Genomic DNA, 27229 nt, shown 5'->3' with positions numbered 1-27229 from the left:
TGCACAGAATTAATGAGTCTACTTTAAAATGCATCTTTTTCCTATGTGTAAGACAGGACTGTTATCATCACTATGGTTTTGTTTATATGCACATAAGGTTTTAAATAGATATTTCATAGTAAGTGCAAATTTTCACTCCAAGAAACAGATATTTTAATTATCTCCACCTACTTCCACATTTATGCAATTTACAATAAATCCCTTCCTAGCATTCAAAATAAGACTGTGCTAAACACATTTACTTTTCAGTCAGGTTATGAGTCTTTTAATTAATTTCTGGAAAATACATACTTTTTTAAGATGCTCATGATGAATTTTGAAGTTCATCTGCAACAGATTTCCAAAGAAGGGGTACGGAGTTGGTCCCGGAGGAAATTGTCTTCTCATCCATTGCAATTTCAGAAACTGTACCAACAACAGAGACACCACAGAAAGTACCAGCACCTCACTCACTGTTAACATTTTACTTCTGATTTACACAGCTACGTTGTCTCTCAACAACTGCTGTGTAGACAGAGGAGAGATCCAGTTTATCTTGCTGTTGTGGTACCTCCCTGAAAAGAGAAAAAACTGTTGAAGCTCCTGTGACGCCTTCTTCCCCTCTTCATCACTTTTATTTCCCCATCCCAGAGAATTAGGTGTTCTTATTTTGAAGCATATATGGCATCATTCCATTACATTGCAGCTACACATCTGTCAATCATTGTCTCCTCAAGGGATACAAAATGTAGGTTAATTATACATCTCCTTGTGCCATGACTTCTGCTGTGACAAAAATCTCTGCCCACGGTCCTGGTTTCATAGAAAACCTCTTGCAAGAATGAGAAATAAATAAAATTTCCTGAGGGTTGGCTGCACACCCAAGGACAGTGGGGTTACTGAAAAGTTCAGGCTCATCAGTAGCCATCACATGCACCAACCACGTGCTCTGTTACTTAACTCACCCCATACTGTTGATTCTGGTGTTCTCTGCTATTCCTTTAATATTTTTCCTCACAGTTTATATTGCAAGGTGTTTGGGGGGTGGCTCTACCTTTTAATTTTGTGCCTAGGGCACATAGAGCATAAAAGACTCCAACTGATCATTGGGTAACAGGAGTTTGATGGTACCCAAGTGCCCTCACAGTCTGTGCTCAGCTGCACAGGGAAGTGGGGCTGCATTGTGTCCTTGATCAAGCAGAAAGCAAAATTTCTTCACCCCTCCACCTGCCTCTGGCTAATTCCACTGGATTGCCTGCAGGAGGAACCAAAATGACATACAGCTGCCTCTGAAAACTTCTTTCACAAGTGCTCTCATGCAACTGAGCAACTCCAGCTCTGCAAAGGGTGGCATTTGGACATGGACAACAGAGATTTGGCACTTGCACAGGAATAGCATTATCCTATAATAATAATAGCATCATAGACTCCGCTCATCTGATTTAGCAGCATGTGGCACTCTGGGAAGTCACCTAGATGGCCTTGCTGCTCATGTACCAAACTTACAGAACTGTCACACCAAGAAATAAAAGTTGTGAGGTGTGAAGCGAGTTGGTTTACTCCAGAAGCAGGGCAGAGAAATAACATTTATCCATCTTGCTGGTCAGTGATGGAACCGAGAGCTGGAATCAACCTGAAAAACTGAATTACCCACTTCGGAGACCACTTTTGGGACTTGTAGTTCCTTCACTGGTGTTGCATTTTCTGTATCTCAAACTTCTCCCAACTCTGAGAACTTTTCCAAAGTGTTCCTGGGAAAAGACTCACAGCCCCACAGCTTGCCTGCCCTGCATAGTCCCCTGCACTGGCTGCTCTACTTCTCCTGTCTCTCCAGGGTTACTCTGACTTTTCCACACAGATTAGCCACATTCTCATGATTGCACCTCTTAGCCTAGACATGAACTGTTTGCATGCAGAAACCAGAGATGTTAGAGGAGATACAAATTGCTTTTCTCCTCATACAAGATGGTGCTGGAGGATTGGGAAGACAGAAGCCTGATAAGGTTTTGTAAGCTGTATTTGCCACAGCTTCCATGAATGAGAATTGAATGCCTGGGGAGGCAGGAGTTAGAGCTGGCTGAGCTCAGAAGAACAGAAAGGTATCCCTCTAACCAGTGAATCCTCCTCCTTTCACTCTTGGCAGAAGAGCTGCTGGCCATTCTCTTCTCCACCTTCCATTCAGCCTGTGACTTGATGGATAAACAGAACAATGCCAACTAGCCCTTGAAGCATGCTTGCAATAACAAAGTCTTTTCTTCAAGGAAGGAAAGTGGTAGAGTGACAGTAGCCCTCACTCTAGTGAGAGTTAGTAACCCTCACTCTGACCTTGGTTTTTAAATCTGACTGGGTGGGTAACAAGGCCAGTCTCACAGTGAGAGTGGCTTCTGGCTCTTGCCCTCCACTAGCTCTGCTTGGGCACTGCTCCTGCCAGGTGCACCTTGCACAGCCCTTCCCTCAGTGTGCACTTGGACGCAGAAGGCTCAGCTCAGCTGTCAGAAGGCTGCTTGTGTGCAGCTGCCCTTCTGCTCACAGAAAACTCTCAGCAGCTTTGATTCTCCCACAGCTTTTGGGGAACACTACATCAACGTCTTCTGCCCTGCCCCTCATTGCAGGCACCAGGCTTTGCTGCACAAGACTGCAAAGACTGCAAGCTGCCCCTGGAACTGTGCTTTTGGGCATCAATGAAGAGACATGGCCAACCTAATCTGCTATACATTACTGTCATTATGAACCCTGCTGTGTGAGAGGACCCCCTCTGTCACAGAAATGCCTCTTACATGCACCACAAGAGTGTATGTCCAAAAAAAAAAAAAAAAAAAAATCAATTTCCTGGCCAGCCCACTGGTCCGTATCTGTTTCCACCCACTGTGTTTCACCAGTAGTGGGGCTCCCCTCTGCAATTCTCCAGCAGGCAATAGGAGGGGTTTGCCTTTGCTCTTGGCCTGAGTCATGAACCTCACACCCAAATGAAGAACCATCTGCCCATGGCTCTTGGCTAAAGAGACAAAGCTGCTCCATGCAAGCTGAGATGCCCCTCCACAACTCTGTTCCCATGCAGCCATACCTGGGAGCTCCAGCAATCCCCAGAGCCACCACCTCTGGGAACAGCATTCCCATACACCACTCTGGATTTGAGAATGTGTGGGAAGACTCCTCAGAATCTGGCTTTGATGTTCCTGCTCCCTCCAGTAAGATTCTGCTGAGTTTCTAGTAAGACTAGACAGCACAATAATTGTCTATGTTTATTTCATTTGTAACACAGCAGAGAAAAAAAAAGTACAGACACTTTCCAGACATAAGAAAACCAGAGTATTTTTCAGGGCTGGCTTCTCAGACATGTAACACAACAAGGATAGGTTTGCACTGAATTTAAGCTAAAAATTAGAACTATAAAGCTTCACAAATATCAGCACGCTACCACACCTGTGTCTGTGCCTCTTAAATATCAAACACAGAGCAACCTAGCGCAGAACTGCACAGAGCTTGTATGGATGGGGTTTCATGGTGCTCCCAAAGATAAAGTCTGTGTTGATTTCCTTAACTCCTTCTGGCACAGTAAACTTGAATTTCTGCAACAGGCTGCAGAAGATGATGAAAAACTCCATCTTAGCCATCACCTCTCCCAGACAAACACGGTGACCTGCAAAGGGTGAAGGGAAAGGGAAGTCAGTCCCCACCAAGGTCTGTAACCAGCACCTGTTTCCCAGCTTTTCACAGGAGCACTGCTCATCAAGGAACAAAGAGCTTTGCTGAATTTGACAGTTTTCTCTCAGATTGAACTGGACTCATAATTGAGATGTCTGCAATCCATCTTTGCAGGAACTGCCCAGATAATAGAAAAACATACCAGGGATGCTTCTCAGTTCATTCTTGCTTCCTAATCTATAGGACTCCCCAGTTTTATGAAAGGGGTTTCAGTCTTTTGATTCTAAATAAAAACAACAAGAAAGCATCTTCAGGTTTCCTCACGGTTTCTACTTACTACAGGCTGACTTATCTTCCCTAATAACAGTGAAAAATCAGAAGACAGAGAACATTCTACACCTGATGAAACATTTTCCTACATAATAGTTTTAGTGAAAACAACTTGTTAAAGAAAAATCTCTTCCCAGTTTATCAATTAACTCTGTCCAGGATATAATTCCCAGAGACAGTGAAAAACTCTGAAATACAGTGGTCAGATCAATTTGGATGTGAGAAACCAATTCCTCTTCTGCCCAGTTTAGACCAGAAACTTGAGCCTGACATTTTCACATCTCAGCTGATGGCTCTGACAGCCAGGCTATTCCCTTCTGGCATGATCCCCAAGACCTTTTGTTTGTTTAAGCTTCTACAAACTCACACACTGGTGAAACAGTGATTCCAGAAGCTCCATAGGAAAGACACAGCCTTCTGGATGTATTTGATCCAGCTTCTGGATCTTCCATTCATCTCTCTGTGCTGATAAATACTGAATTTTTAATACAAAATAAATCAGCTCCAGCACAGCAGCCTGTCACAGAATATCCACTGTAATACACTAACCTGGCATATGCAGAGGAGGACCAAGGGCAACAGTGCAAGGACTCGAGTCCCCAAGCGATTGGGAATTCTGGGACCTTACTCCTTTTATTTTCTCTGCATTTTCATAAAAATCTAAGATCAAGTGTTTATACAATTACCAAACAACTTATTTTTGCAGTCAAATGTTTTTCTGGGCTGGGAAAACCATGTGCTCCTGCAGTTTGGGGTTATTATTAGTTTGGGGTTACACTCCCCTTTGCGTTCTCCACAAAGAAATAACAGATCTTCATCTAACCAATACACCTGGTTCTCAGTACACTCACCTGCTGAGAAGGCTAAGAAGGCCTCTCGAGTCACAAAATTTCCATCCTTGTCCAAGAAATGGCCAGGGTTGAACTGGTGAGGGGTCTCCCAATAGGCAGGGTCAAAAAGAGTAGAGTCTATATTTGCCATAATTAGAGTGCCCTGAAAGGAAGATGCAGTTGGCACAGTTCTGTCCCTCACACATCAAGAAAAAGACACAAACAGATTCCAGTTATAATTGTGCACATGGAGAGGCAGCAGCAATGAAAGGTTACATAATTAGGGGAAAAAAAGAATCTCAAGGGTTCTGAGGGGTTTTTTTCTCAAAAAATAAATAAGCAAAGAAACTTCAGTATTTTGGGTTCAGGGATTTTCCTGCTGTATTCCTTCATGTCTCTTTTTCCAGTCTGTTAGCAACTGCCACAGAATGTGTGGTCTGCAGTTCTTTAGCACCTTATCCTAAATCTAGTGAAATGATCTTCCTGTCCTGAGCTGGAGGGGAATGGATTTATTGGTAAACCTTTACTCGTGGCCAAAGACCACATTAGAATAGAAGGATTTCTGTACCTTTGGAACATGATACCCCAAAACAGTGGTATCCTTCACAGCTTCTCTAGGAATTGTGATCAGAACAATGCTGCTGAAGCGGAGGATCTCATGAATCACGGCGTTTGTGTAGGGCAGCTTCTTCCGATCCTCATAGCAGATGAGATGGGAGGGACTCAGAACAGCATCCAGCTCTTCCTGGACTTTCTCTAAAATTACAGATTTAAGAACACTGTTTTGCATGCAACAGAGCTTTCATTTCTTTTTTGGAGTATAGTAGTGATAGAGAAAAACTACAATATAAAAATAATTTATACTTACCATATCCTAAAGTGTAAGCACATTTATACAACCAGCTAGTTATGATTTTACTACACTCTGTTTCCTAGTTGATAGGTTCTATGTTCAGACCCTCTTTCCACAAGCCCAACAGATTTATGGAGCATTATATTTAAAGGAGGGAGAGAAAACTAAATATAAAAAGATCATCTTATTAAGAGATCAATTCAGTTAAGCTGTTGATTTTACTCCAGGTAAATACAGACTGACAGCACACTAATGAGGATGTTGCAAGCAAGCCATCACATCAAGCTGATATCTATGTAATGCTGAGAACTGAGACAGGATCATATTACTGAACCATCACCATGTGTGAACCAAGCTTCAGTAACTAACACACCTTATACAGTCTCAGATGGTTTGGGCTCAGATTTTATACTTAAAATTCAGGCTAGAAAGATAAAAAGAGGTTTTTTTCTTTAAAATTTGTCAGAGTTTGAAATGCATGTGTGTGCACAGGGCTCTGTTCTTCCAGGATTCTAGCACCTCAAGCATAAGAAGAATTTCTAGGCCTCAGCCTGAGAGTCAAGAACATGTACTTGGCTAAGTAATTCATCACCTCTGAAAACCCTCTACCAAATCATCCAAAAACTTTAAACTAGTGCACTACTACGCTCTTGTCCAGAATTTCTGAGTCATCTTTTTGTCTTCCCATTATTGTCTTCCTTTTTTGTTTAACACTCCCGTATATTAGAATAAATATATCTATTTTACAGAAATACAATTGATGTCTCAGTTAATGAATTCAAATAATATAACCTTATTACACATTCTGGATACCAGAAGAGCATCACTTTTTCCCTAACCCAAACTCTTATTTCACCTCATGTGTTTTCAGCCTGACTGTATCCTCCATTATATGCTTAAAATACTGAAACAATCTGACAAAAATCAACAAGACCCAATACAGCACCAGAAGCTGAATATCCTGGAATTATTTTTAAATCTTTGTCTGAAATTTTTTTTACAGCACTGGCTTATTAAAAGCAAAGCTCAAAAATTATCTGAAAGAAAAACAAAGCTTAATCTTAAAAAAATGCTTGATCTTAGCCAAAAAAAGGGGGAAAAGTATAACAGAAAATTGTTCTACTTGAATCACACCTGTGTTTGTGTCTACAACTCACCTTGGATGTCAGGATAAATCAACATATAGAGCAGAGCCCAGCGCAGAGTGGTGGCTGTGGTCTCTGAGCCACCCAGGAAAAGGTCAAACACAGACTGCACCATGTTGTCTTCATCAAATGTAGAATTGGGGACATTTTTAGTCTACAAGCATCAATGAGAAAGGTAACATGGGGTATAGCTGCGTAACAGCACTGAGACAGACAGTGATCATTGCATCTAAAGGAACAATATTTCTAAAGGACAGAGAAAATACAGGTACTTGAGCAGAACACAGATATAGGCAAAGACTTTACTCAAATGAATACCCTGATATTGTTGCATTACAGGTGCTGTTAAATGTCAGGTGTATAAGCCCTGTTATGCTGCCTTCTAAAGTGGCATGTTGACTTCTCTTAACTTCCACAGCAGAAAAACATATTTCAAGGTAGTTTTATCCCACCCTTGCCACTCTCAGCACATTTGCTGATTTCATCAATCTATCTGATATATAATGTTATCCTTTTAAAGATCTATGCTTTTTACAGAGCAGAGACTGCCAACATTTTAAGATTGTCATGATACTCATACAGCACTACAAAGCCAAAAATAATACAATAAGGCAAAAAGAATCAGAATTAGACAGCCATCAAAATACCTGCACCTTTTCAAGGTCCTCCCTACTACCCAGCCCTCACTAAGGGTCCACAGTATGATAACAAACCAATGTAAATAATGTGTACTTCTGGAACAAGTTATTGAACTAACTGTTCAAAGTTCATATTTTGAGTTTGACAGCAGAGTTTTTAAGCTGCACTTGCAGAGCTCTGCAGTAATGTTATTGTGGACAGACAACTGCAGGGAAGGGGCAGGAAACACGTTAAGTTTGGATCTGTGTCATGTACAGCATTAATTACTCACTTTCTCTAGCTCCTTCAAGTAAAAGTCAATGAAATCTTCTGGTTCATCTATTCTGCCTTTTTCTCTGTGGCTTTTGATTTCCTGCCTTACAAAGGAACGCACAAAATCCCAGGAAAGTTTTGTTTTATGTAGAGGTCCTGGGAGGCACATCGCAGCCCACGGGAACGTTTCACATATCTGGGGAGCAAGAATTCAGCACAGAGGCAGTAAGTTACACTGTAGAGAAGCCTTGTGATAGAGATAAAGCACGGACATTTTTAGTGCTGAATTGCTGAATTAATTTCTGTAGGAAATATCCTGTGGCATCAAAAAAGAAGTGTTGAGTACATGTTGAGCACATAAACACACATTAAAACCACAAATTAAAGACAGCACACTTTCCACCCTGGATTTTTTGCCATCCTTACTGCAAAACTCCATTTATAGTTGCCCTGTTAATTCACCAACAAAATAATCTGCTTTTAAAATATAAATCTAATGTTAATAAACATTTATACCTATTACATTAGCACACAGAAAAAAAAAAAAAATCATTCTCTTTCATTCTCACCCTGGGTATCATCTTTTCATCTTAACAATACTGGTGCTTCCATTACAGAAAAGGTCAGTAATCCAAGTATTTTAATAAAGATTATTAATACCATATTCATAATTGAATTATGTCAAAGCCAAAGCACTGCAAGTCCACTTCATATTCACAGTCAGAATATTTATCACTATTCAATAATGCAATAACTGTAATAATACACATACTGATATAATTATATTACAATAAATAATGTGCTCAATAATCAAATACGTTGCATATTAAGTAAGTAATATTCTCACATAATAAAAGTGGCTGTTCCCAAAAGCCACTATACAATTGAAGGCTTCAATCAGCTGGCGGAAGGTTTTATCCTCTAGGGAGAAACGATGTCCAAAAACCACAGCACAAATCACATTAGAGACAGCGTGGACAATGGGGAAGGAAGGGTCAATAGCTTCTCCTGCAGACAGAGAGAAACATTCATCTCCAAAGCACTTCCTTCACACCTCCTTTGCTATTTGGGAAAACAAGATTACAATGACATTTTATAATAGGTGCCCTCTATGATATTTATACTGTTACACAGAAACACCCAAAATGCACTAGGAAATGTAACAAAAGAGAAACCTCACTCAAAAATGAGGACAGGAAGACCTCAAATCTTTAACTACTGGCCCTGGTTTTTTGTTTTCTTTCCTTTTTGCTTTTTCTCTTTTTTTTTTTTTTTTAATTAATCTCAGTCTTGGTGTTGATCCTAAAATACAAATTGCTGAGGTCCAACTGCACAGTTTTGCTTGCACTGCAAATCCAAGGAGTGCTCCAAATCCATTCTACTCTGTAACAAAAGCAGTCTTTATCCTTAGAGTCGAGCAGACTCTGTATTGTGTCAGCCCACCGAGCACTGTGGCCATGCCATACCTGCTTTATCTCTGAAGAACTCGACCAGGTAACGGGCCTCAGTTTGTATCCCACGCTCCATTCCTTTATTCCCCATTCCCAGTTTTCGGAGAGTTCCAATTCCAAAATGTCTCTGTTGTTTCCAGATGAGACCATTTGAGACCAAGATACCTTTAGCCATCAAGCATGAATTTTATGTCATATTAATGTTCATACAATTGTAAATGATAAACACAGTAAGAGTCATTTTCTCATCCTGCTGTCACTCAAAGAGGAGAGACACATCATGGCAGTGTTCTTTGAATTGAATGTTGCTAGAGGCAGAGAAAACACCTTGGTTAAGATATTCCCACCCCTGCAAAAAACCCACTTGGATCTTTGGACTCACACACCTGCCTTCCAGCCCTAGTCCTATTCTTTCTGAAGCATCTGTCTCTAGCCTTTGGGGGATCCTGTTCTACCAGGCTCTTTACACCCAATATCGAGTTCTCATCCTGGAAAGGTCCCTCCTGGGGAGACAACAGAGCCAGGGCAAAAACCACCCAGCCAAAACAAGAGAAGGAAAAACAGGCTTTAGCCAATCTGCAAACAGCTTCTTAGGACTCGAGTTCCTGTGGGACAGAAAGAAATTCCAGGCTGCTCTGCTGTGAGTCTGTGTTCTAGCAGAAACCACCCAACACGAATCATTTAATCTGCCTGGTGAGGAAGTTTCCTCCACCAGTCTAGCCCGCACGTCCCCTGGAAAAGCCAGCTTGCTCCCCAAAACAGCTGCTTCATTACAGACTGGGATAATTCTCCCCTATTCCTTCTGCTGTCCTGGGAACCAGGGACAGGCAGGTGGCATTCGTGTTGCAGAGTCACAAACTTGCAGCTGAGCTGCAGCTGTTTGTTAAAGCCATCTCTGCTACACATTGCGAGTTTTAGGGCACTTGTCACAACCCAGCTACTTTTCTCCACAGCACCCAGATAAAAAGTGGCAATACAGATCCTTCCAAATGGGCTGAAATGGCCCCAGACTTAATCATCTCTACACCTTAAAGTGGTTTTTCCCTACTTACATTAGCTAGTATCACAAATTAAAGCTTTCCAGACTGTAGTTCATGTGAAACAAATCCTGAGGATAGAGGCATCTACTGTATATTCTCTGGATTAGAGGCTGCTGGAAAAAAGTTATTTCTGTTTTAAACACAGCACTGTCTTTAGTCTCCACCCACTGTGATTCAGCAGTCTGTGATAGCACAATATGAAGCTCTGAACATGAATATGTTGCATCCACAATCTGGCTAATAAATTTAAAGCTCCAGTGTTTGTCCAAAGTTCTGTATATGCTTTCCTTACAGTAACCTTTGCTGTAAACAAGCAACTGGAGCATAAGGATTTACTTTAGTCTCAGCTTGCAGAGGAGGCTGCGAGCTCCAGATTATTTCAAATGAGGACATGCTGACAGCACTAAGAATGGACAAACAAGACTGTGCTGCTCTGATAAGATTCTGAAATACATATGTGACTTCACTTAGGGTGAAGCTACAGAACTATATGATTCACCTTGAACAGACAGAAAAAGTCAGTTGGCAACTAAGGGCTTTTCAGTAAGAAAAACATGAAAGGAAACAAAGTCAAGGATTAAGTCCTTCCACAGACACGAACATCTTACCCTTTCCACTTGCCATTTTATTGAAAACATAGGTCTGTAGTCGCCCCGAAACATCCTCTGAGTTGGTGGTGAGACCTTTCTTCACAGCTTGGAACCCATAGAGCACCACCATAGGTCTGTGACCCAACCACAGGGTGCAGATGTTGCCATAGGTTTTTGCCAGCTGCAGGTAAGATCAATGCCAAAAAAATACCCATGGGAGAAACATCAACAAACACACACACAATGGGCTGCTCTCTTCCAGCTCAGGGGTTCAGGAGGTGGAAAGGGACAGTGGCTGTGTTTTGTGGTGAGGGTGCTTTCCACAGGAAGGGTCTGGGCTCTCCCTGGGAACACACCACCCACAGAAATGTCAGCAATGAAAGAGCAAATGGTCCCTTCCTAACACTTGCCCTGGGTTACCTTTGAGATACCAATAGTAAGGTAAATGCCCTTGAGTGTTTATGGATCTGTACAAGGTTTCGTGGGAAATTTCACCTGCCCATTCTTGGTTACATTTTTCAACTCCGTATTTCATTCCCTCAGAAAAAAAACAGCATTTCTTGAAATTACAAATTCCAGGTGTAACTCTCCTTCTAGTACTGCACATTTCAATGGCAGGAACTCTTCCCATCTTATACTGAAGTACTGTCAACTGAGGCATCTTAAGCATAGATCCCATCTCTGGGTAGTGATGGGGACTGCTCTCAGGCAATGTTGTTGGTGTCCTGCAAGGACAAAGTCCCTGACTCTAGATGAAGAACCAGTACAGCTCTTTCCTCTCACAGTGATTAACATGTACCCATCAGAAAATTTTAGCATCATAGTCTTTTAAGTTCCCTTCAGCTGCAGCCAGGTACCCTCTGACCTGCAGGCTGTACTTAGCACAGAAGGAAAGGTAGCAATTTGAAAAATATTTTAACACATTGGGTTCTTTTGTGACATTTTGGCTCGGTGGAGGATGGTGAAAACTGCAAGACTCTGTATTAACAGACTGAGCATGGACCTAATTCTTCCCATCAAATCTTTCCTTTCCCCATCATTGCGGATAAACTAAGGATGTCAAAGAGCACATCCCAGACTGGACTTCAGAGAAACAACAGATCAAAGGATTTGGCTGCATATGGGATACAATATTGTTTCTGCCCCATGACAGAAGCAGAAGATATCCTGGTGTGCTTTTTGCATCTTCTGAATTCAAGACACCTTGTTTTAAAAGATTTTCAATATAAGCCTGTCATGGGAAATCTGAGAATCACTTTCTTCTTTCAAGGCCAAAGATTCCCTTAAAAATAGAAGTATTTTCTGAGGCAAAATTACTAACTTCAGGTCTGTTTAAGTTGCACACATATCAGCTATATGAATTAGACTGTCTGCAAGTTCTTACCTTAACTTGTTTAGGCACTTCACTTCCACAATTCAACTTCTCTCAGGTTTGAGTTCTCCCTGTTACCACATCAGCCTATCAACAACCATCACCATTTTTTCCAGGTTTTGCCTCAATAGCTCTTTAGTTCACATCTGCAAATACATACCTTTTCCAGGCTCCCATGATCAGCTCTAAATTTTATCCACCAGAAGCTTCCAATGATGGGAAATGGGGTCGGTCCAGGAGGAAATCCACGACTCTTCCATTGCAGATTCAGGAACTGCGCACTCAGAAGAAACAAAACCAAGGATATGAGAATTACACTTATCATCGTTTCACACCTCCAAACTCGTATCATAAAACTGCTATGAATGTCTGTTGAAATGACTCTGTATTGTTCTTCTTAACTCTTCCCTGTCACATTGAAGATTTCTGAATTTTCACCTCCCTCTTTCCTACCACTCTTCCCGATACAAGAAAATGAGGAGTATTTCCATTCTTAAGTGTTATTTAATACATCACTATGCTGCAATATGCTAATAGACACCATTATTTTAAGATCCAGCAGAGGCTGGATCAGAGAAGGTGGGAACCTCAGCCAGAAACATCCCTTTGAGCAATCAGTTTGATGGAAGGTGTCATTCAAAATACTGACTACATGCATGCCAAGAGCTCAGGTACAAAGCTGCAGCTGTCAGATGAGGGCAGAAACACTCATCAGGTAGCATTCTTAGGGCAGAGGTAAAAGGAAGTAGCCAGCAGCTTTGTACAACAGTGGGTGCAGATGCAGACTTGGGAACCAAGATCAATGAACAGTTGTAATTTGAGTTTTCACAGCAAACAATACAGATGAACTGCAAATAGCACAGTGAAGAATCAAACATAACTAGTGCCGTTGGCAAAAAGTGTAACAGACCTCACATCAAACTCCATTTTGGGGCTGAGTTCTTGTTCCCTATTAGGCCTCATGAATTAGTTCCTGCCTTACCTCAGTAGCAGGAGTCCTGCTCAGCAGAATTAATTCCAGAGCCTGTAATATTTCGCTTTATTTTTAATTCACAGCACCTGAAGCAGGACATGCAAAGACCTCCTCAACACAAAACAAACAAACAAACAAACAAACATCCCTACAAACAGGAGCAGTTCTTAGAAGATTTCTAGAGTGCAGCCAGCAGAAGAATAAGCTGTTCGGGATGTTGGTACCAAGCTGCCTTTAGAAGAACAGCAGACCTTATGGGGATGGAGCTGCACAGTGCCCCCCCCCAAAGGAGTGTCTTTAATTCCATCAGACAGGGTGAATCTAAACACTTGCAAAAGGCTGCAGAAGACAAAGAAGTCCCTGTGTGCTGACTGCTTGCCCAAAAATATACATAGCCCTGCAAAAGGAACACAAGAAGGCAATTACTGATCTTAATTGCTATTTCCACCACATCTCTCCTGTCTTGCCCTGTGCTTTCTCTGAGGCTGTTGCTCCTCTCACAGCAGAGATATCCCTGTGGGCTGTCATTCTGTCTCAATATTTGCAGTCTAAAAATAACTCAACTCATCCTCGCAACTCCACTTGCATAATACATTGGTGTTACATATCAGCTGGCAGAAACGACATCAGGCACATTTTGAAAGCTCTTTTCACATTTTATTCATTCATCCAAGTTCTTCAGTAGCATTCAAGGCACCCATCTCAACCACTGTTGACAAGGGCAAGAACACATCCCTGGAGAAAGAAGGAAAAAAAAAAAAAAAAAAAAAAAAATCCTTTCTCACACAGTAATTAATCTGAGCTGGATTCCAGAAATTTCTTCCAGTGTTCAGGAATCAGTCAGGACAGTAACCTGCATGAAAGGAAGAGTTGGTCCTAGGCTATCTCTAAACCTTTGTCCTGGCAAATTCATTCAAACAAGTCTTACCTCAAATTTTCTGTTCTGTCCACAACTTCTGACATTCCGGGTGCAGGATCTGGACTACCAGATACTGCTCTGGAAAATTGTCAAAAAGAATGCTGAGGCTGCAAATACTCAAACATTAGGAAATGCCAGAAGTAAAACTGTCTGTACAACATTAATTACTTCTTCCTGACACTTCAGTGAGAAATGGATATGTGTTGTGGTCAACTGATGAAATTCTGGCTTCTGTTGAGCTCCTCTGCAGCTGAGTGCAGAGCACTGCCAAGATTACACAGCTCTCCACAAACCAGGGAGACTGAAAGGGCACCAGGCCTTGGTAGCACCCTCACCATCAGGGCATACAGCACCACAGCACCTGTGTAAGGTCTGCATTGCTTTCACCTAAATAGCACTGCACTACAACAAAACAGGCAAAACTAACCAACCAAAAAGCCCAAACGAAACAAACAACAACAAAAACCATGGGAAAACAAAAAGAGGAACGTTTACAGCAGTCACTTTCCTTCCTTATAGCTTGAGCTCTTGCCTTTTTTAGTTCTGCTCTCACTGCATGTCAGTGATGCCAAAAACTTGGTAAATCTCTATAAGATTAGATATACCAACTGGCTTTACTTTCAGATGATTAGGATGACTATGTATTACTAACAGGAGGAGAAAGTGATGGATGTTACAATTCATTGTAATGCAGAGTGATAGAATTTAAATGAACTCCATCTATGTGCACGAATTGTAGGACTTTGGTGCACAAATTAAGGACTAAAATACTAATAAAGTAGTTGTGAGATCAAGCAGGTAGAGGCAGATGTTTACAAAGACACTTTCTGCAAGCAAGTTCTTTTGGGGAAAATCAGTTTTCTTGGTTCTAATACCTTCATTAGATATGAGCAGCACCTCTCCATGCAAGTCTTACTCATTATTATCTGACAAATACTGTCACAAGAGCTCCTCGCAGAGATGGAAGACGTTTAGCCAGCTCAGAAAACCCTATTTTCTAATGAAGATTTTAGACCAGAGGAGCAGGAAGAAAATACAGGGAAAGAACAGAACAGAAACAGTCATACCTGCCATCTACAACTTGACTTTCATTAGTCAACCTTCAAGCTCTTTGGAAAAGTGAACTTCAGGATTGATTAGCCTCAGAGAGATAAAGCAAGTTCATGAGAGTCACAGAGAAGCTATGAACAAACCTAGGAACAAAATTTGAAGTTTCAAGTCCCATTCCAGTACTTTGTCTATGCAACCTAAAGAGTTCATCAATCTTCAAGTCGCAACAAAACAGTGACAGTTGGAGGAAAAAACCCACCCAACTTTATTTATAATGCATGTAAGCAAAGTTCTCTTTTCCTGAACTGAACAGAAGCACAGAATGGGAATTTCTTTTGCTCACATTTCCCAGTCCTGTGTTCACTCCAGCTGTGCTCTAAGCCACATTCTCCCTCTCTCAGTGCTTGCCTGGACATAGAGTGTCAGTGTAACTCTCTTCCCTCAGAAAAATTCTGATGCCTCCAACCAGTTAACTGCTCCTGTTATTAAGCTCTTGAAAGATCAGGCAATGCAGGGGAGGAAGGGACAGCTAAGATGAAAAATCCAAATTAGTGTCTCCACTGGGGGAAAAAACAACAACGAAAAAAACAAACTCACAAACAAACCCCAAAACTTGCTTAGATTGCCTCTGCTGTTTAGCTTGAGGCCAGGCCAGGCAGCAAGAACACCAGGCAGTGTTTTCCAATGCCTGCTGAGCCTGTCCCTACAACAGACACAAAACAAGCCCTGATTTTCTGCCAGAGCAGATGACACACCCTCTGGGCAGAGGTGTGCCAGGAACCCTTCCCACCCCCAGCATGAACATTCATCATTTGCTTCACACCTTCCTAAAGATGCTCTTCTTTGCTTCCTACTCCTATGGCCTGAAACCCTCATTACAAAAGCAGGTTTCCTCATCTACTCAAAACAACCAAACAATATCTGTCATCTTAATTGGAGATGCAGCTCTTGCAATAGTATTTGTGTCAGAGGAGTTTGAGCAAGATTTATGTGAAGAGCTACTGCTCACGTATACTGAAAATATTAAAAAATGCAGTATTGAAACAGCTTCCTTGCCTTTTCTCTCTTTGTGAGCTCCAGCCCAAGCTTTTGTGAAATGACTTTGCTTCACTGTATTTCAGCTTGCCCACAGCTCTCACCTAGCAGCAGGAAAACACACTCCCCACAGAGTTCAAAGGGTCAGGCTCAGCCCAATCCTCTTGGTGAGTCCAGACTTACTCAGCTTGACCCAGATTTCTCTCACATTAAGCCTTTTTTCCTTTTTGTTTTCTTTTCTTAAGTTGCATCATAATCACTGTTATTAATAGGCAACTTCAAGGCTTAACTCATCTTAATTCTGGTAATTTTAAGTGTATAAATCATACCCTCACTGATGGGTATGTGAGCATCAACAGCTTTCAGGGGTCTTTAACTGTTGAAAAACTTGCAAATTTAAAAAGTGATTCTGTGCACAAATAAGAAATAGAACAGCACTCACTTCCTTTTAACCAGGCAGGATTGGCTGAATGAAATGACGAGAAATAAAACATATGAAGAAATGAAGTTGTGATGTAGACAAACAGCAAGTGAAGTTATTTAGATATTTTCATCAGGTAACTCATTTTAAAGTCTCAAATAGCATCAAACTCTGAAAAAATGGGTGGATAAATGACTGCTCGATAGCAAAACTCAGTAACACTGCAACTTTTGATATACATATGGAACTGTCAGAACTGGCTGACAAAACCATAGAAGTTATCGAATTTCAAACTACTTCCCTCCATTTTTTGTCTATTTAACTCTTGAACTGTAAGATTCATAGAAACATGCTGCTGGAAATGATGCTTATCAATTTTTTCTGTTTCCATTTCTCTGCCCAAAAAACCTAAACAGATAACAGAGGCATGCAGGCCTGCTCTTTGGCCTCTGATGGCTGCTCCACTTCCACGCTTCCTGCAAAAGCATCCACACATGCAGCACACTAAAGAAGAAGAGGTGCATGGAACTGCACAGAGAAGTCAAGTGGTGGCTGCTCAGGAAAGTAAGGCAAGAAAATGCTGCAATGTCACTGCTGCTCTGCAGCCCCCAAAACTGCCCCTGGGCTTCCTGTCAGAACCTGAAGTTATTACAATCCACTAGAGGAAAAAAAAAAAACCAAACCAAACCAACAAATTCTCATCTACACCTTTTTTTTTTCAAGACTGAACAATGCAAGGTTGTATTTAACACGTTTCTTTTACTAACTCCCACACACAAAAAAATTGAACTCATTAGAAAGCTAGCTGAAATGAGTGTCCACACCTGTAACTCTCGATTTCTTGAAGTTTAATTCAGTTCTTAAGAAGCCCGTGCACAGCATTAAACCTTTATATTTCAGGATCATAACCGACATTGATTCCAATCAATAATCTTGATTTTGCAGAAACTTTTTGAGCTGAAAAGGGCAGACTGAAAAATTCAGCAAGCCTGCTCAGAGAAATTATGATAAAATTTTGAAACAGGCAACTTGTGCAATTGTATGGATTTCCTTAATCTCCAATTTATACTCGCAGACAGCATTAGCCGGATTCTTGAACAAGTTATTGAAAAATACTGTGTAATATATCAGTAAGTGTGAAAGGTTAAGTGTCAGGTTAGAGCTTGCTACACACCCGTACAAACCTCTCCTATAAACTTTCGGGGTCCACAAAAATAAAAAGTAAGGATTAAAAGTTTTGCCTCTTTCTTCCATTTATTTGTTCTTTTCCACAGATCAAATAGAACCTGTGCATTGTTTCACCTCCAAAATTTGCACCAGAAGATTTTAAAACTTAGCATAAAATTAAGTTTTTTTTAAAAAATCAGAAAATACAAGTCATACAATCTGATGGATAGAAAAAGACACTCTCACTAGTGTTCACCTAATATAATTTAACCTAGAATCTGATAAAAGGGGAAACAAGATACTCTCCAAATTATTAAATTATCTTTTGTTTTTCTTTTTAAAGACAATGATTTAGCTTTATGATGTATGAATTCATTCTTTTACACCTCAGAGTCCTCGGGTATTGTGTAGATGTTTCTTCTTCTTCTACAAAGAAACCGTACAATAACTGTAGTATTTCAGAATGACAATAACTAATGCATTTCAATGTTCAACTACATGAAACTGCCTGAGCTGTTACCATTATGCAAAACTCTTGATAACCTAGGATAACTGTTCAATAATTGGCACTTTGACCCAGTATCAAGACTAAAAAGGAAACGAAAGTCTAAGTGAAAAAAGAGACAGATCACAATTACAGATCATAAAAAAAGAGTGGGTGTGGCTTGGCAGACTAAAAAGGATCACATAGTTTGGTTTTCTAAGGACTTCAGCTTGGGAAAACTGTAGATTGTCAGAGAGAGATGGCTACAGGAGGTATATCCTCAGAAAGAGTTTGGATTCAGTAGAAGAAACACATCTCCACAAATCCAAATTTTCAGAAGAAGTCATACAAAAAAAAAAAGACAAGACCAAGAAAAGCCAAAACCCAATGACAAGTTCAAATTTTGATAAAATGTTGGGGATTACTGAGATTTTTATAGCTCTGGTAGTATGTCTCCTGATTTTGCAGCTCCTAAAGCTGCAATGGATGCGTACCCAGCTTCCTCCAGGACCAGTTCCTCTCCCCATCATCGGAAATTTGTGGCTGCTGGACTTCAAACTTCGCCGAGAAACTCTCAGTAAGGTATTTATTTAATCTCTATGGTTGAAAATCAGTCTGAATCTATTTTAACTTAAATTGTACGTTGCATTGGAACAGCCTAAAATGTTAATTTTTAAACCTTAAGCTTGATTACCAGCCAGTTTCAAAGACTCTAAGGACCCTGCATTATTAAAAATATTTCTGAGCAATAAACCCCAACATTGCTTTAGTCCTTGCTATTTTCCTCTCTCTTTTGGTTACATTCTCACGAGCACTGTCACAGAATGGTATTTCTTTGGCAGTGTCATTCTGTTTCTGTGTTGATATCCAGCCCTGTAAGCCACTTCTAGTAGAGCTCCCCTTGCCTGACACCAATGTCACTGGAACACCTCCATTAGAAGACCAAACACATACTCTAAACAGACTCTTTTTTTTCCTTGTTTTCACAGTAAAAGGATTTTTTGTCTGCCATAAACAGGTTACTGCTAAAACAAAGCAGGAAAATCTGATTGCTGTTATGTTCACAGCACGACTGCTTTATAAATCAATCAAAATTATTTTTAAAAAGTAAGGAACTTGCTTCCCACTATTGCAAGGAAAAATATAAGCATGATATGATGAATGACAACAGAGGAAAATAAGAAAAATCCTGTGGAAGCTATAGAAAAGAATGCAAGAACATTTCTTTGCTTTCTTTCTAAGTTAGCATTTTGGCTCATTATTAAAATAAAGAGAAAAGCTCGGGGATTTTGCTTGTATTCATTTGTTCTTTGATTCAGAGCAGACAGAGTAACCTGCTGTTTTTCTTGCAGTGAAATTTCCAGAGGTGTTCTTCTGAGAGATGTCCTTAGCATCTATTCCATAAAGAGCAATTATGTTCTGCTCCCAAAGCACACTAAGAACAGAAAGACTTTTTTTTTCTGAAACACGCAATTCAATTTCATGCCGACAAAGGGATTTAGTTACAACAGTAGAAAACCCTTAAATAAATTGATATTTGAGTGCATGCTTCCCCTGGTTTATAATTATGAATTTCCTGTTATCAACTCTTCAGTTAACCAACATCTATGGAAACATCTACACTCTGTGGATGGGACAGACACCTCTGGTTGTACTGAATGGATACAAAGCAGTAAAAGATGGCATCGTCACCCACTCAGAAGAAGTTTCTGGAAGACCTCTCACCCCTTTCTACAGAGATATGATGGGCGAGAAAGGTATAAGATGTTACACAAGACTGAGGCAGGAGCAAGGTGTAAAGAAGGAAGAGGTTTTCCCGTGCACACCCATCAGCTACTGCTGTAGCAGGGCATAACTGGGCTTTCATTGCAAAAATGTTTCATGCAGAGCTAAGCATGTTAAGGAAAAACCAAAAATTTCTTGTTGTATAAAGCACATCACTCAGTCTTTTTCCTTCCCGATAGATCCAAAGGAATACTTGCCTGGAGAAGTTGCCCTTCAATTGTATCATTTCTAAACCAAAGGACTGTTCATGTAGAAGATATCTATAAACAAAGTTGTTCTGTCCTTACCAAAACTCACTCAGTTTCCAAGGACACATTTATGAGCAGCCCGAGGTCATAAAGTCCTCAGAAACCAAATCCCAGCTTCTAAAATCATTTTATCTTGTCAGTGAAATATAACCTAATCTAAATCAAAATTTGCCTTCTGAAGTGAAAGGATTTCCCTTCCCAGCAATGAACTAAGTGTTTCTGTGTTTTTCAGGTATTTTCCTGACAAATGGCCACACCTGGAAACAACAGAGACGCTTTGGCATGACAATTATAAGAAGCCTGGCACACGGTAAGAACAATTTGGAGCGTCAAATTCAAACAGAGGCCTGTCACCTTGTGGACATCTTTGCAAACACAAAAGGTAAATTCACTAGAAGAACAACACTTAGAGCTCTTCCTGAAATATTAAGGGTGGTAAAAGTTTCACAATACATTTTTACAAGTAATATAGATATTTTTGATATTAGTAGAACTTTCACTGGCTTCTTAACTGCATTCTTTACAAAAAATGTTTTGTCTGCACAGTGGGTAGTATAAAATTGTTTTTTTTAAATAAGGAGAGTTTAAAAAATGTTTATTATCAACACAGCTGGTAATAATTCTTATACTCAAGGAGTATAGAAAAACCCTCCTTAAAATACACAATGTGTGACCTGCTACAAGTCATTCTAGGACAGCAGACTTTTAGGATTTGGCAGAGAAATAACCCCAGCACAAGGAATGTATCATTCAGTTATCCAGCTAAACTTCTTTTTAAGATTTAGATGAAATAGAAACCAATAGAATTTTAGCAAGCTGCCAAAATAAAGCAATTAAATATAAATATTCTGAGCAGCCAAATCCCTCATCCACATCGTTTTCCATACTGATGTGAAAACACAGAAAGGTTGCCTGAGGTCTCTCTCCAACTCTCCTTGGACTAGGCCCATCTCTTTTCCGAGAGCAACACATTCACACATCTTTAAAATGTAGGAGAGGAAAAAAACCAGATACTCTGAGTCCCTCCTGTACAGCCCAAATCTTCACCTACCATGCAATCTTTTCTCAATTTTAAACTCAATAAATGTATTTACTCTTTCCAAGAACAACCAAGAGCATCGGACTGAAGTCAGGGATGCATTTTCCATAGGAGTATACTTCAAAAGTTGTCCTTGCCATTGAAATGTGTACTCAATTTATTTTTTTCTGGATTTAATCCTTTTCAATGGCAGATGTTTTCCACCCTATTATATGAGCTTTGCCTTTTCAGTCTGTGGGAAAAAAATACATATGTGGTTGGATTGTTAAGTTGCTACTTGAAAACCAAAAAGAGACAAGTCATTTCAGCAAAACTAAGAAAATAAAACTCTAAAATATTTTTGGCAGTTGGTGGGGAGAGGGTGGGGGGGAGGGGGGTGGTTTTTTGGTTTGGTTTTTAACTGCCAAACTTAAATATCTACCTCCATATTTGAAGGCATATGCTCTAACTAATTGTTTGTGTTTCCATACAGCCCAGACCACAAGTCAGAGAAAGGAAAAGAGACTTTATGTTTGTCTTCTCAAAACTGATAATCACTGTGTTTTACAAGAGTAAAGAGCAGATTGAAAATTAAGATTCCCTGCACTTACAATTCATGCAGTTAATATGTATTAAACCAGGCTTCATTTACATGAAATTTATCTAAAAGTAGTCTGATCCCCCACTGTTTTAACCATTAAAAAAAAAGTCATCCTCGTTTTTCTTGTTGTAGTCTATTCAGAAGTTCTCACAGCACCTCCCATATTCACAGGCAAACCTTTTGACCCCCACACTTCCATCGTCCGTGCAATTGCAAATATCATTTGCGCTGTTGTTTTTGGTCATCGCTTCTCCAGTGAGGATGAATCTTTCAGCAAACTCATCAAAGCTATTTATTTTGTGATCTATTTTCAAGGTACTATCTGGGGCAGGGTAAGAACCTAATTTTCTTGTTCTTGTTCCTTAAGGTGCATTTGCACTTGACAAGTCAAAACAAATTAAAAGTCAGTGACAATTATTCACAAACATTTCCGTTTCCAAATGTACCATTGTTCTACAAGCTACAGTGAAGTAATAAATCAATACACACCTTCTATATGTCATTATTGGCTTCTAATCCTTCTTTATGTCTGTAACTCATGTCCTAAAGTTAAAATTCTAGATCATCAGTGATTTTCACAGATTTCCAATGAGAAGTCATTTGCAGAACACTGTGCATTTCTTAGTTCTCAAAATGAAAGCAACTTCTAAAATTTAACTTTCATTTAGTCTTGCAAATCCAGAAATGCAGTTAATAAGAACTAAGTCTTCAAGTTTATGTTCTTTTGAAAAGATATCTTGCTTCTCATGTAATTCATATTAATATCAAGATCTGAGTTATTCTGACCTTCCTGTAAGATACAGGTTACAACTTCATCACATCAAGAATATTTTTTAAGTTCTTGAAACCCTAGCTATTGCTTAAATTGTGCAGATTTTGGCACACTGGCATTCTAAAAGACTATCAGGTTCTTCATACAGGGAGGCCTAAAAAAATTACAGTAAAAAATTCAAGGTTGAGAAAATCTGTTTGTGAGTCAGATTCAGCACTCAATTACCCACCCATTTTCAGAACCCCTGTTACATTATCAGGTAATACATTATTAGGTAATGATCCGAAAAGTAAAATATAATAACATTCCCAGTATTTAATCTCTTTTACTTGTGTCTATTGCCCCTCATCCCAATTTGGTTGCCCATTTGTTGCAGTGACTTCACAATTATCAGGGAATCAGAACTGGGATCTCACATTCCTTGCTTTCTGTTTAACACCTCAGCTATACGATGCTTTCCCATGGCTCATGCACTGTCTCCCAGGGCCTCACCAGGAAGTGTTCGCATACAACGACTTCATGCACAGTTTAGTCACGAAGGAGGTCCAGGCTCATGAGAGACAGAACACAGGTGATCCACAGGATCTCATTGACTTCTACCTGGCTCAAATAACAAAAGTAAGTATCTGTTTATCACATTCTCCCTTCCTTGGCTTCAATGCCTACCACAAACACCTGCTGTTTCAGTAACTGCCAAAGGATTTTTACATGCACACTTTATTTGTGTAGCAGTGAAGGTGTTTGTTTTGGTGGGTTGCTCACTGTTTTCATCAAACGATGACAGTTTCTATGTGACTGATGAAATGTCTGAAATTATCCATTTCATAGTCCTCTTGTGAATATACCCTACAGACCAAGGACGACCCTACTTCTACATTCAATAAAGACAATATGGTTCAGACTGTGGTTGATCTTTTGCTGGGAGGGACAGAAACAACAAGCACAACCCTTCTCTGGGCACTGCTCTACATGGTACAATACCCAGAAATACAAGGTGAGCAAAAACACTATCAAAGAGAACTCCATTCAACATCATAATGAACATCATCAGTGTAATTAGCTCAACCACTTGCAAGACATCAAAAAATCCCTCAGTTGTGCACACAAATGATGTACATCACGATATACAGGATGCTGTACATCAGCAGTTAAGATCTAGAAAATGGAAGGTCAATAAATGAAACAAACAGGTGCTTCCCTGTCTGGTTCACCAGCAAAACTAGCAGAAATTAGTAGTAGCCACTGTTTTACCTCACTAGAAGGGGTTGGCAAGACAGAACAACAAGTTAAAGACCTTTCATATGCAACCTAGCCTCCTCCTAACCTTCAAAGTGGAAAGGTTTTTTAAAGATACCTGATCTGATGCATACTTATAAACAATGGAAATTATACCTGCCATTTCAAATTTTAATCCATTTTTTGAAACACAGAACTGTACTACCCTCATCACCAAGTAGGATCTGTCTTAAATGAGACATCATCCTATGCTTTGGGGAGATGCACTTGCTCAACTGAAACCTACACAGCAGTCAAACCCCACGCCAATGCATTTCATAGCAACATAATTTATTTCCCTCCTACAGAACATTCTCATACAAAAATCTGCTGGGAAAAAGCAGGGGGGAAAAAAAGATATTTTCATTTCTCTGCAGAAAAGGTTCAAAGAGAGATAGAGGCTGTTCTGGAACCCTCCCATGTCATCAGCTATGAAGACCGTAAGAAGCTGCCCTACACGAATGCTGTGATTCACGAGGCTTTGCGCTACAGCAACGTCACCTCCGTTGGGGTCCCTCGACAGTGCCTGAGGAGTACAACTCTGCTGGGTTTTCACATTAAAAAGGTACAGAGGAGACCCTCCTGTTTCTTAAATCTTTGAGCTGTTAATATTTAGCATTTATATGACATAGAAGGAAAATCTAAAAAAAAAGAATCAAGCACGCATGGGAAACAAGATCTCTGCTGTTTCTTGCAGGGCACACTTGTGTTGCCAAATCTGCACTCTGTGGTGTACGATACTGAGCACTGGGCAACCCCTTGGAAGTTCAACCCAGATCATTTCCTTGATTTAGAAGGCAACTTTGTGAACAAAGAGGCATTCTTACCTTTCTCAGCAGGTAACACCCTGACCTTGAATATTCCTGTTCGCTGTGTTTTGCTGCAAGGTTAAAAACACTATTTCTAAGTTCTAAGATTTTAAAAACATACATTTATAAAAATGTATTTGACACAAAGATTTAAAGTCAGGTCTTCTACTGTAAGATCCACAAATATTGTTGTGCATTTGTATTTTTCATATATTCAAACAGAGGATAAGTATGGCTGGGAGACACAATGCTCTTTCCTCAGCATACATAGGCTTCCTACCATAAAGGTATCTGAGCTTTGTATCTCCTAATGTGTTAAATCAAGGTAATTCCCTGTTAAATCAAGGTAATTCCCTTAAATCAGGAAATTGATTTATTTTCACCTTACAAACAGAAAGGCCAATGACAAAAGTAATGTGATTTTTCAAAATACACAGAAAAAAATCTGTGAAGAAGTAGGAAATGAAACCTCAGTCTCCTAAATCCTACCTCAGTAGTCTAGCACCAGGTTTTCTTGTATCTGTAGAAAACTAGCAAAATCCAGTATTTTCAGTAGAATATTATTTGGCAACCAAAAAAATTGTAACTTTTCAAAAGCATATTACAATGTACAACTTAGCTAACTTACAGTGTAAAACACAGGGATTCAAAGATATGGCAAGGGAAAAAAAGAAAAAAAGAGTAAAAAAACAGTATAAAACAATTCTAGCAAGTTTCTCTAGTTTACCAGTTTCCCCAGTACAAAGATTGTGGGAAAAAAAGCAACACAAAACAGGAAACTGGTATCATTACCAAAAATTTCCCAATAAAACCACTGGGAAACAGCTGAGGCTTTTTTTGTGTTACTGTGACATTACACTATTACACACTTCTAGCAGAGAAAAAGCAAAGAGCACACTGAGTAACACACAGATTAAATGTGGTAAATCCAGATTTGAAAACAATTTGCCTAAATTGCCTGTAAATCCTAAAATCATCTTTGCAGAACAGGTATTTATCATCTTACCTCTTTCACTCACCAAATGACCATTAATTGAGACAGCTAATTTGGGCTCCCATTTCAACCCTGAAATAGGACTATGTCTTTAATTTGCTCTGGTTGTTTTCTGATTATGTAATCAGATTATTTATATATTCTGAATATCTAGCTCTTTTTTTTTTTTTAGTCTGGAATACATAGATATGCTGGAATAACCCATGAAAACAATATGCCAAAATGCGTCACTGAGTCTATGTATCACTGCATATTTCACTCCCTTAGCTCACACATCTGCTCCAGACAGTGCTAGGGCTACAAGGACCCAATACACCCTTCTAAATTTCTGTTCAAGAAATCCTGATTCCATCCTTCTCCTTGGCTTCAGAACCACATCCCACAGTGCTCCAGCCCCTCCCTTCTCAACAACCGAAACAAGACTCTAAAGTGTATGGAATCCAAATTTTTAAAATCTGACTTAGCTGAGAAGCAATTCATGGCCCTCACAGAGTAAGAACCAACAACGGGAACGGAGAATCCCATACATGCTCCAGGGGTGAAAAAACCCAAGCAAACCCAAACAAAACACCAAATCAAACACTTGACAGAGATGCACAGTTTCTCAGTTAAATGCTTCCCTCCCTCCTCCAAAAGCATCTCCTCTCCTTACAGAAGGAAATAGAAAATAATTATCTTACATGAACAGAATTTATGGAGCTCAGTAGAAATTCATGTGAAATTCTTTTACAGAATTTAACTTGACTCAACCAACTCTCTTGGTTTTCGTCTGCAGGGCACCGGGTATGTCTAGGGGAACAGATGGCACGAGTTGAACTGTTCATCTTCTTTACCAGCCTCCTTCGGGCATTTACATTCCAGCTCCCTGAGGGAGTGAAGGAAATCAATCTGGAGTACATTTTGGGTGCAATACTGCAGCCACATCCATATAAACTCTGCGCTATTCCACGCTAGTCTGCAACACACTACATGCTGAGACTTCAACCTGTTCATAACTGCAGATCCTTTGAAAACACATTTCACTATCTCAATCATATTCAAATGTAGGTAGCTCAACACAGCAAATGAATAGTGTTTTTATTTAGGAGGTCTGACCTCATCTACTGAACTTTCTGAAATGAAAATAAGTGGACTTGCCAAAGCTCACATACTTAAGTCTTTAGCATATACAAACACACAATATTTCCAAAAAAAAAAATGTATTTTCACACTTATAGTAGCAGTGGATTAGCTGTAGGATTTTAGAGAAGTGGCCCGTATCAAGTAGTTTCCTGCATATGTGCTCTGTCAGGTATCACACTCTTAAAATGGCACAACTGTTCAGTAAGCATGCTTGAATAAAATTTTCTTCAGTAAGATGTTACTCTTCCAAGTCCACAGGTCTTTTCTTACATCTTCTCACGGGAGGTAACAGTGTACACACACACAGTGTTGATTCCTTTGCTTTTCACTCTCCCACAAAGCATTATATAGTGTAGCATAAGCTTCACACACACAGAAACCAGCATAGTGTGGGGCCTCTCATAACCATGGCCCATTTAGAAATCCTTAC

The 27229-nt window shown here is 39.9% G+C and overlaps 3 protein-coding genes across 8 annotated transcripts in view; 1 reads left to right on the top strand and 2 right to left on the bottom strand.

The window, feature by feature from the left end:
- Positions 1-548, bottom strand: part of LOC104687969 (cytochrome P450 2J6-like) — an 11794-nt gene extending 11246 nt beyond the window's left edge. For both annotated transcript variants that reach the window (XM_010397254.2, XM_019284595.1), the window contains exon 1: positions 292-548. In XM_010397254.2, the coding sequence (XP_010395556.1) occupies positions 292-462 (171 nt within the window). In that variant the 5' untranslated portion in view covers positions 463-548. The remainder of the gene's footprint in view (positions 1-291) is intronic.
- LOC104687968 (cytochrome P450 2J2-like) lies at positions 483-21564 on the bottom strand. Of its 5 annotated transcripts, XM_010397253.4 has the most exons (10): positions 12287-21564; positions 10773-10935; positions 9140-9289; positions 8521-8681; positions 7693-7869; positions 6795-6936; positions 5353-5540; positions 4806-4947; positions 3403-3619; positions 483-554 (listed from the first exon to the last, which is right to left on the bottom strand). In XM_010397253.4, exons 1-9 carry the CDS (start codon positions 12476-12478, stop codon positions 3441-3443), a joined length of 1494 nt encoding a protein of 497 aa, XP_010395555.2. In that variant the 5' UTR covers positions 12479-21564; the 3' UTR covers positions 483-554; positions 3403-3440. The 5 variants fall into 5 exon arrangements, with proteins under 5 accessions (XP_010395555.2, XP_010395554.2, XP_019140143.2 ...); XM_010397252.4 differs by lacking the exon at positions 483-554 and having other exon boundaries at positions 3209-3619; XM_019284598.2 differs by lacking the exons at positions 483-554; positions 12287-21564 and adding an exon at positions 12139-12225 and having other exon boundaries at positions 3209-3619.
- On the top strand, positions 18587-27229 carry LOC104687971 (cytochrome P450 2J2-like). The gene is made up of 9 exons (XM_010397255.4): positions 18587-18757; positions 19770-19932; positions 20441-20590; positions 21999-22159; positions 23044-23217; positions 23452-23593; positions 24252-24439; positions 24572-24713; positions 26453-27229. The coding sequence occupies exons 1-9, from the start codon at positions 18587-18589 to the stop codon at positions 26629-26631; spliced, it is 1470 nt and encodes a 489-aa protein (XP_010395557.3). The 3' UTR covers positions 26632-27229.

The sequence above is a fragment of the Corvus cornix genome, chromosome 9 (genome assembly GCF_000738735.6).
Source record: "Corvus cornix cornix isolate S_Up_H32 chromosome 9, ASM73873v5, whole genome shotgun sequence".
Classification (NCBI taxonomy): domain Eukaryota; kingdom Metazoa; phylum Chordata; class Aves; order Passeriformes; family Corvidae; genus Corvus; species Corvus cornix.
The sequence above is the reverse complement of the archived record's forward strand: the minus strand, read 5'-3'. Positions and strand labels throughout refer to the sequence as shown.

Bases quoted from the DNA above. Each gene is read 5' to 3' on its own strand.
- LOC104687968 (XM_010397253.4), bottom strand. From the start codon at position 12,478: ATGATACGAGTTTGGAGGTGTGAAACGATGATAAGTGTAATTCTCATA. The intron at 7,870-8,520 runs GTGAGAATATTA...CTTGCTCCCCAG, and splicing joins GGAACAGCCACTTTTATTAT to ATATGTGAAACGTTCCCGTG. The intron at 6,937-7,692 runs GTGAGTAATTAA...TGATGCTTGTAG, and splicing joins ACTTGAAGGAGCTAGAGAAA to ACTAAAAATGTCCCCAATTC.
- LOC104687971 (XM_010397255.4), top strand. From the start codon at position 18,587: ATGTTGGGGATTACTGAGATTTTTATAGCTCTGGTAGTATGTCTCCTG. The intron at 18,758-19,769 runs GTATTTATTTAA...TCAACTCTTCAG, and splicing joins GCCGAGAAACTCTCAGTAAG to TTAACCAACATCTATGGAAA. The intron at 23,594-24,251 runs GTGAGCAAAAAC...ATTTCTCTGCAG, and splicing joins ACAATACCCAGAAATACAAG to AAAAGGTTCAAAGAGAGATA.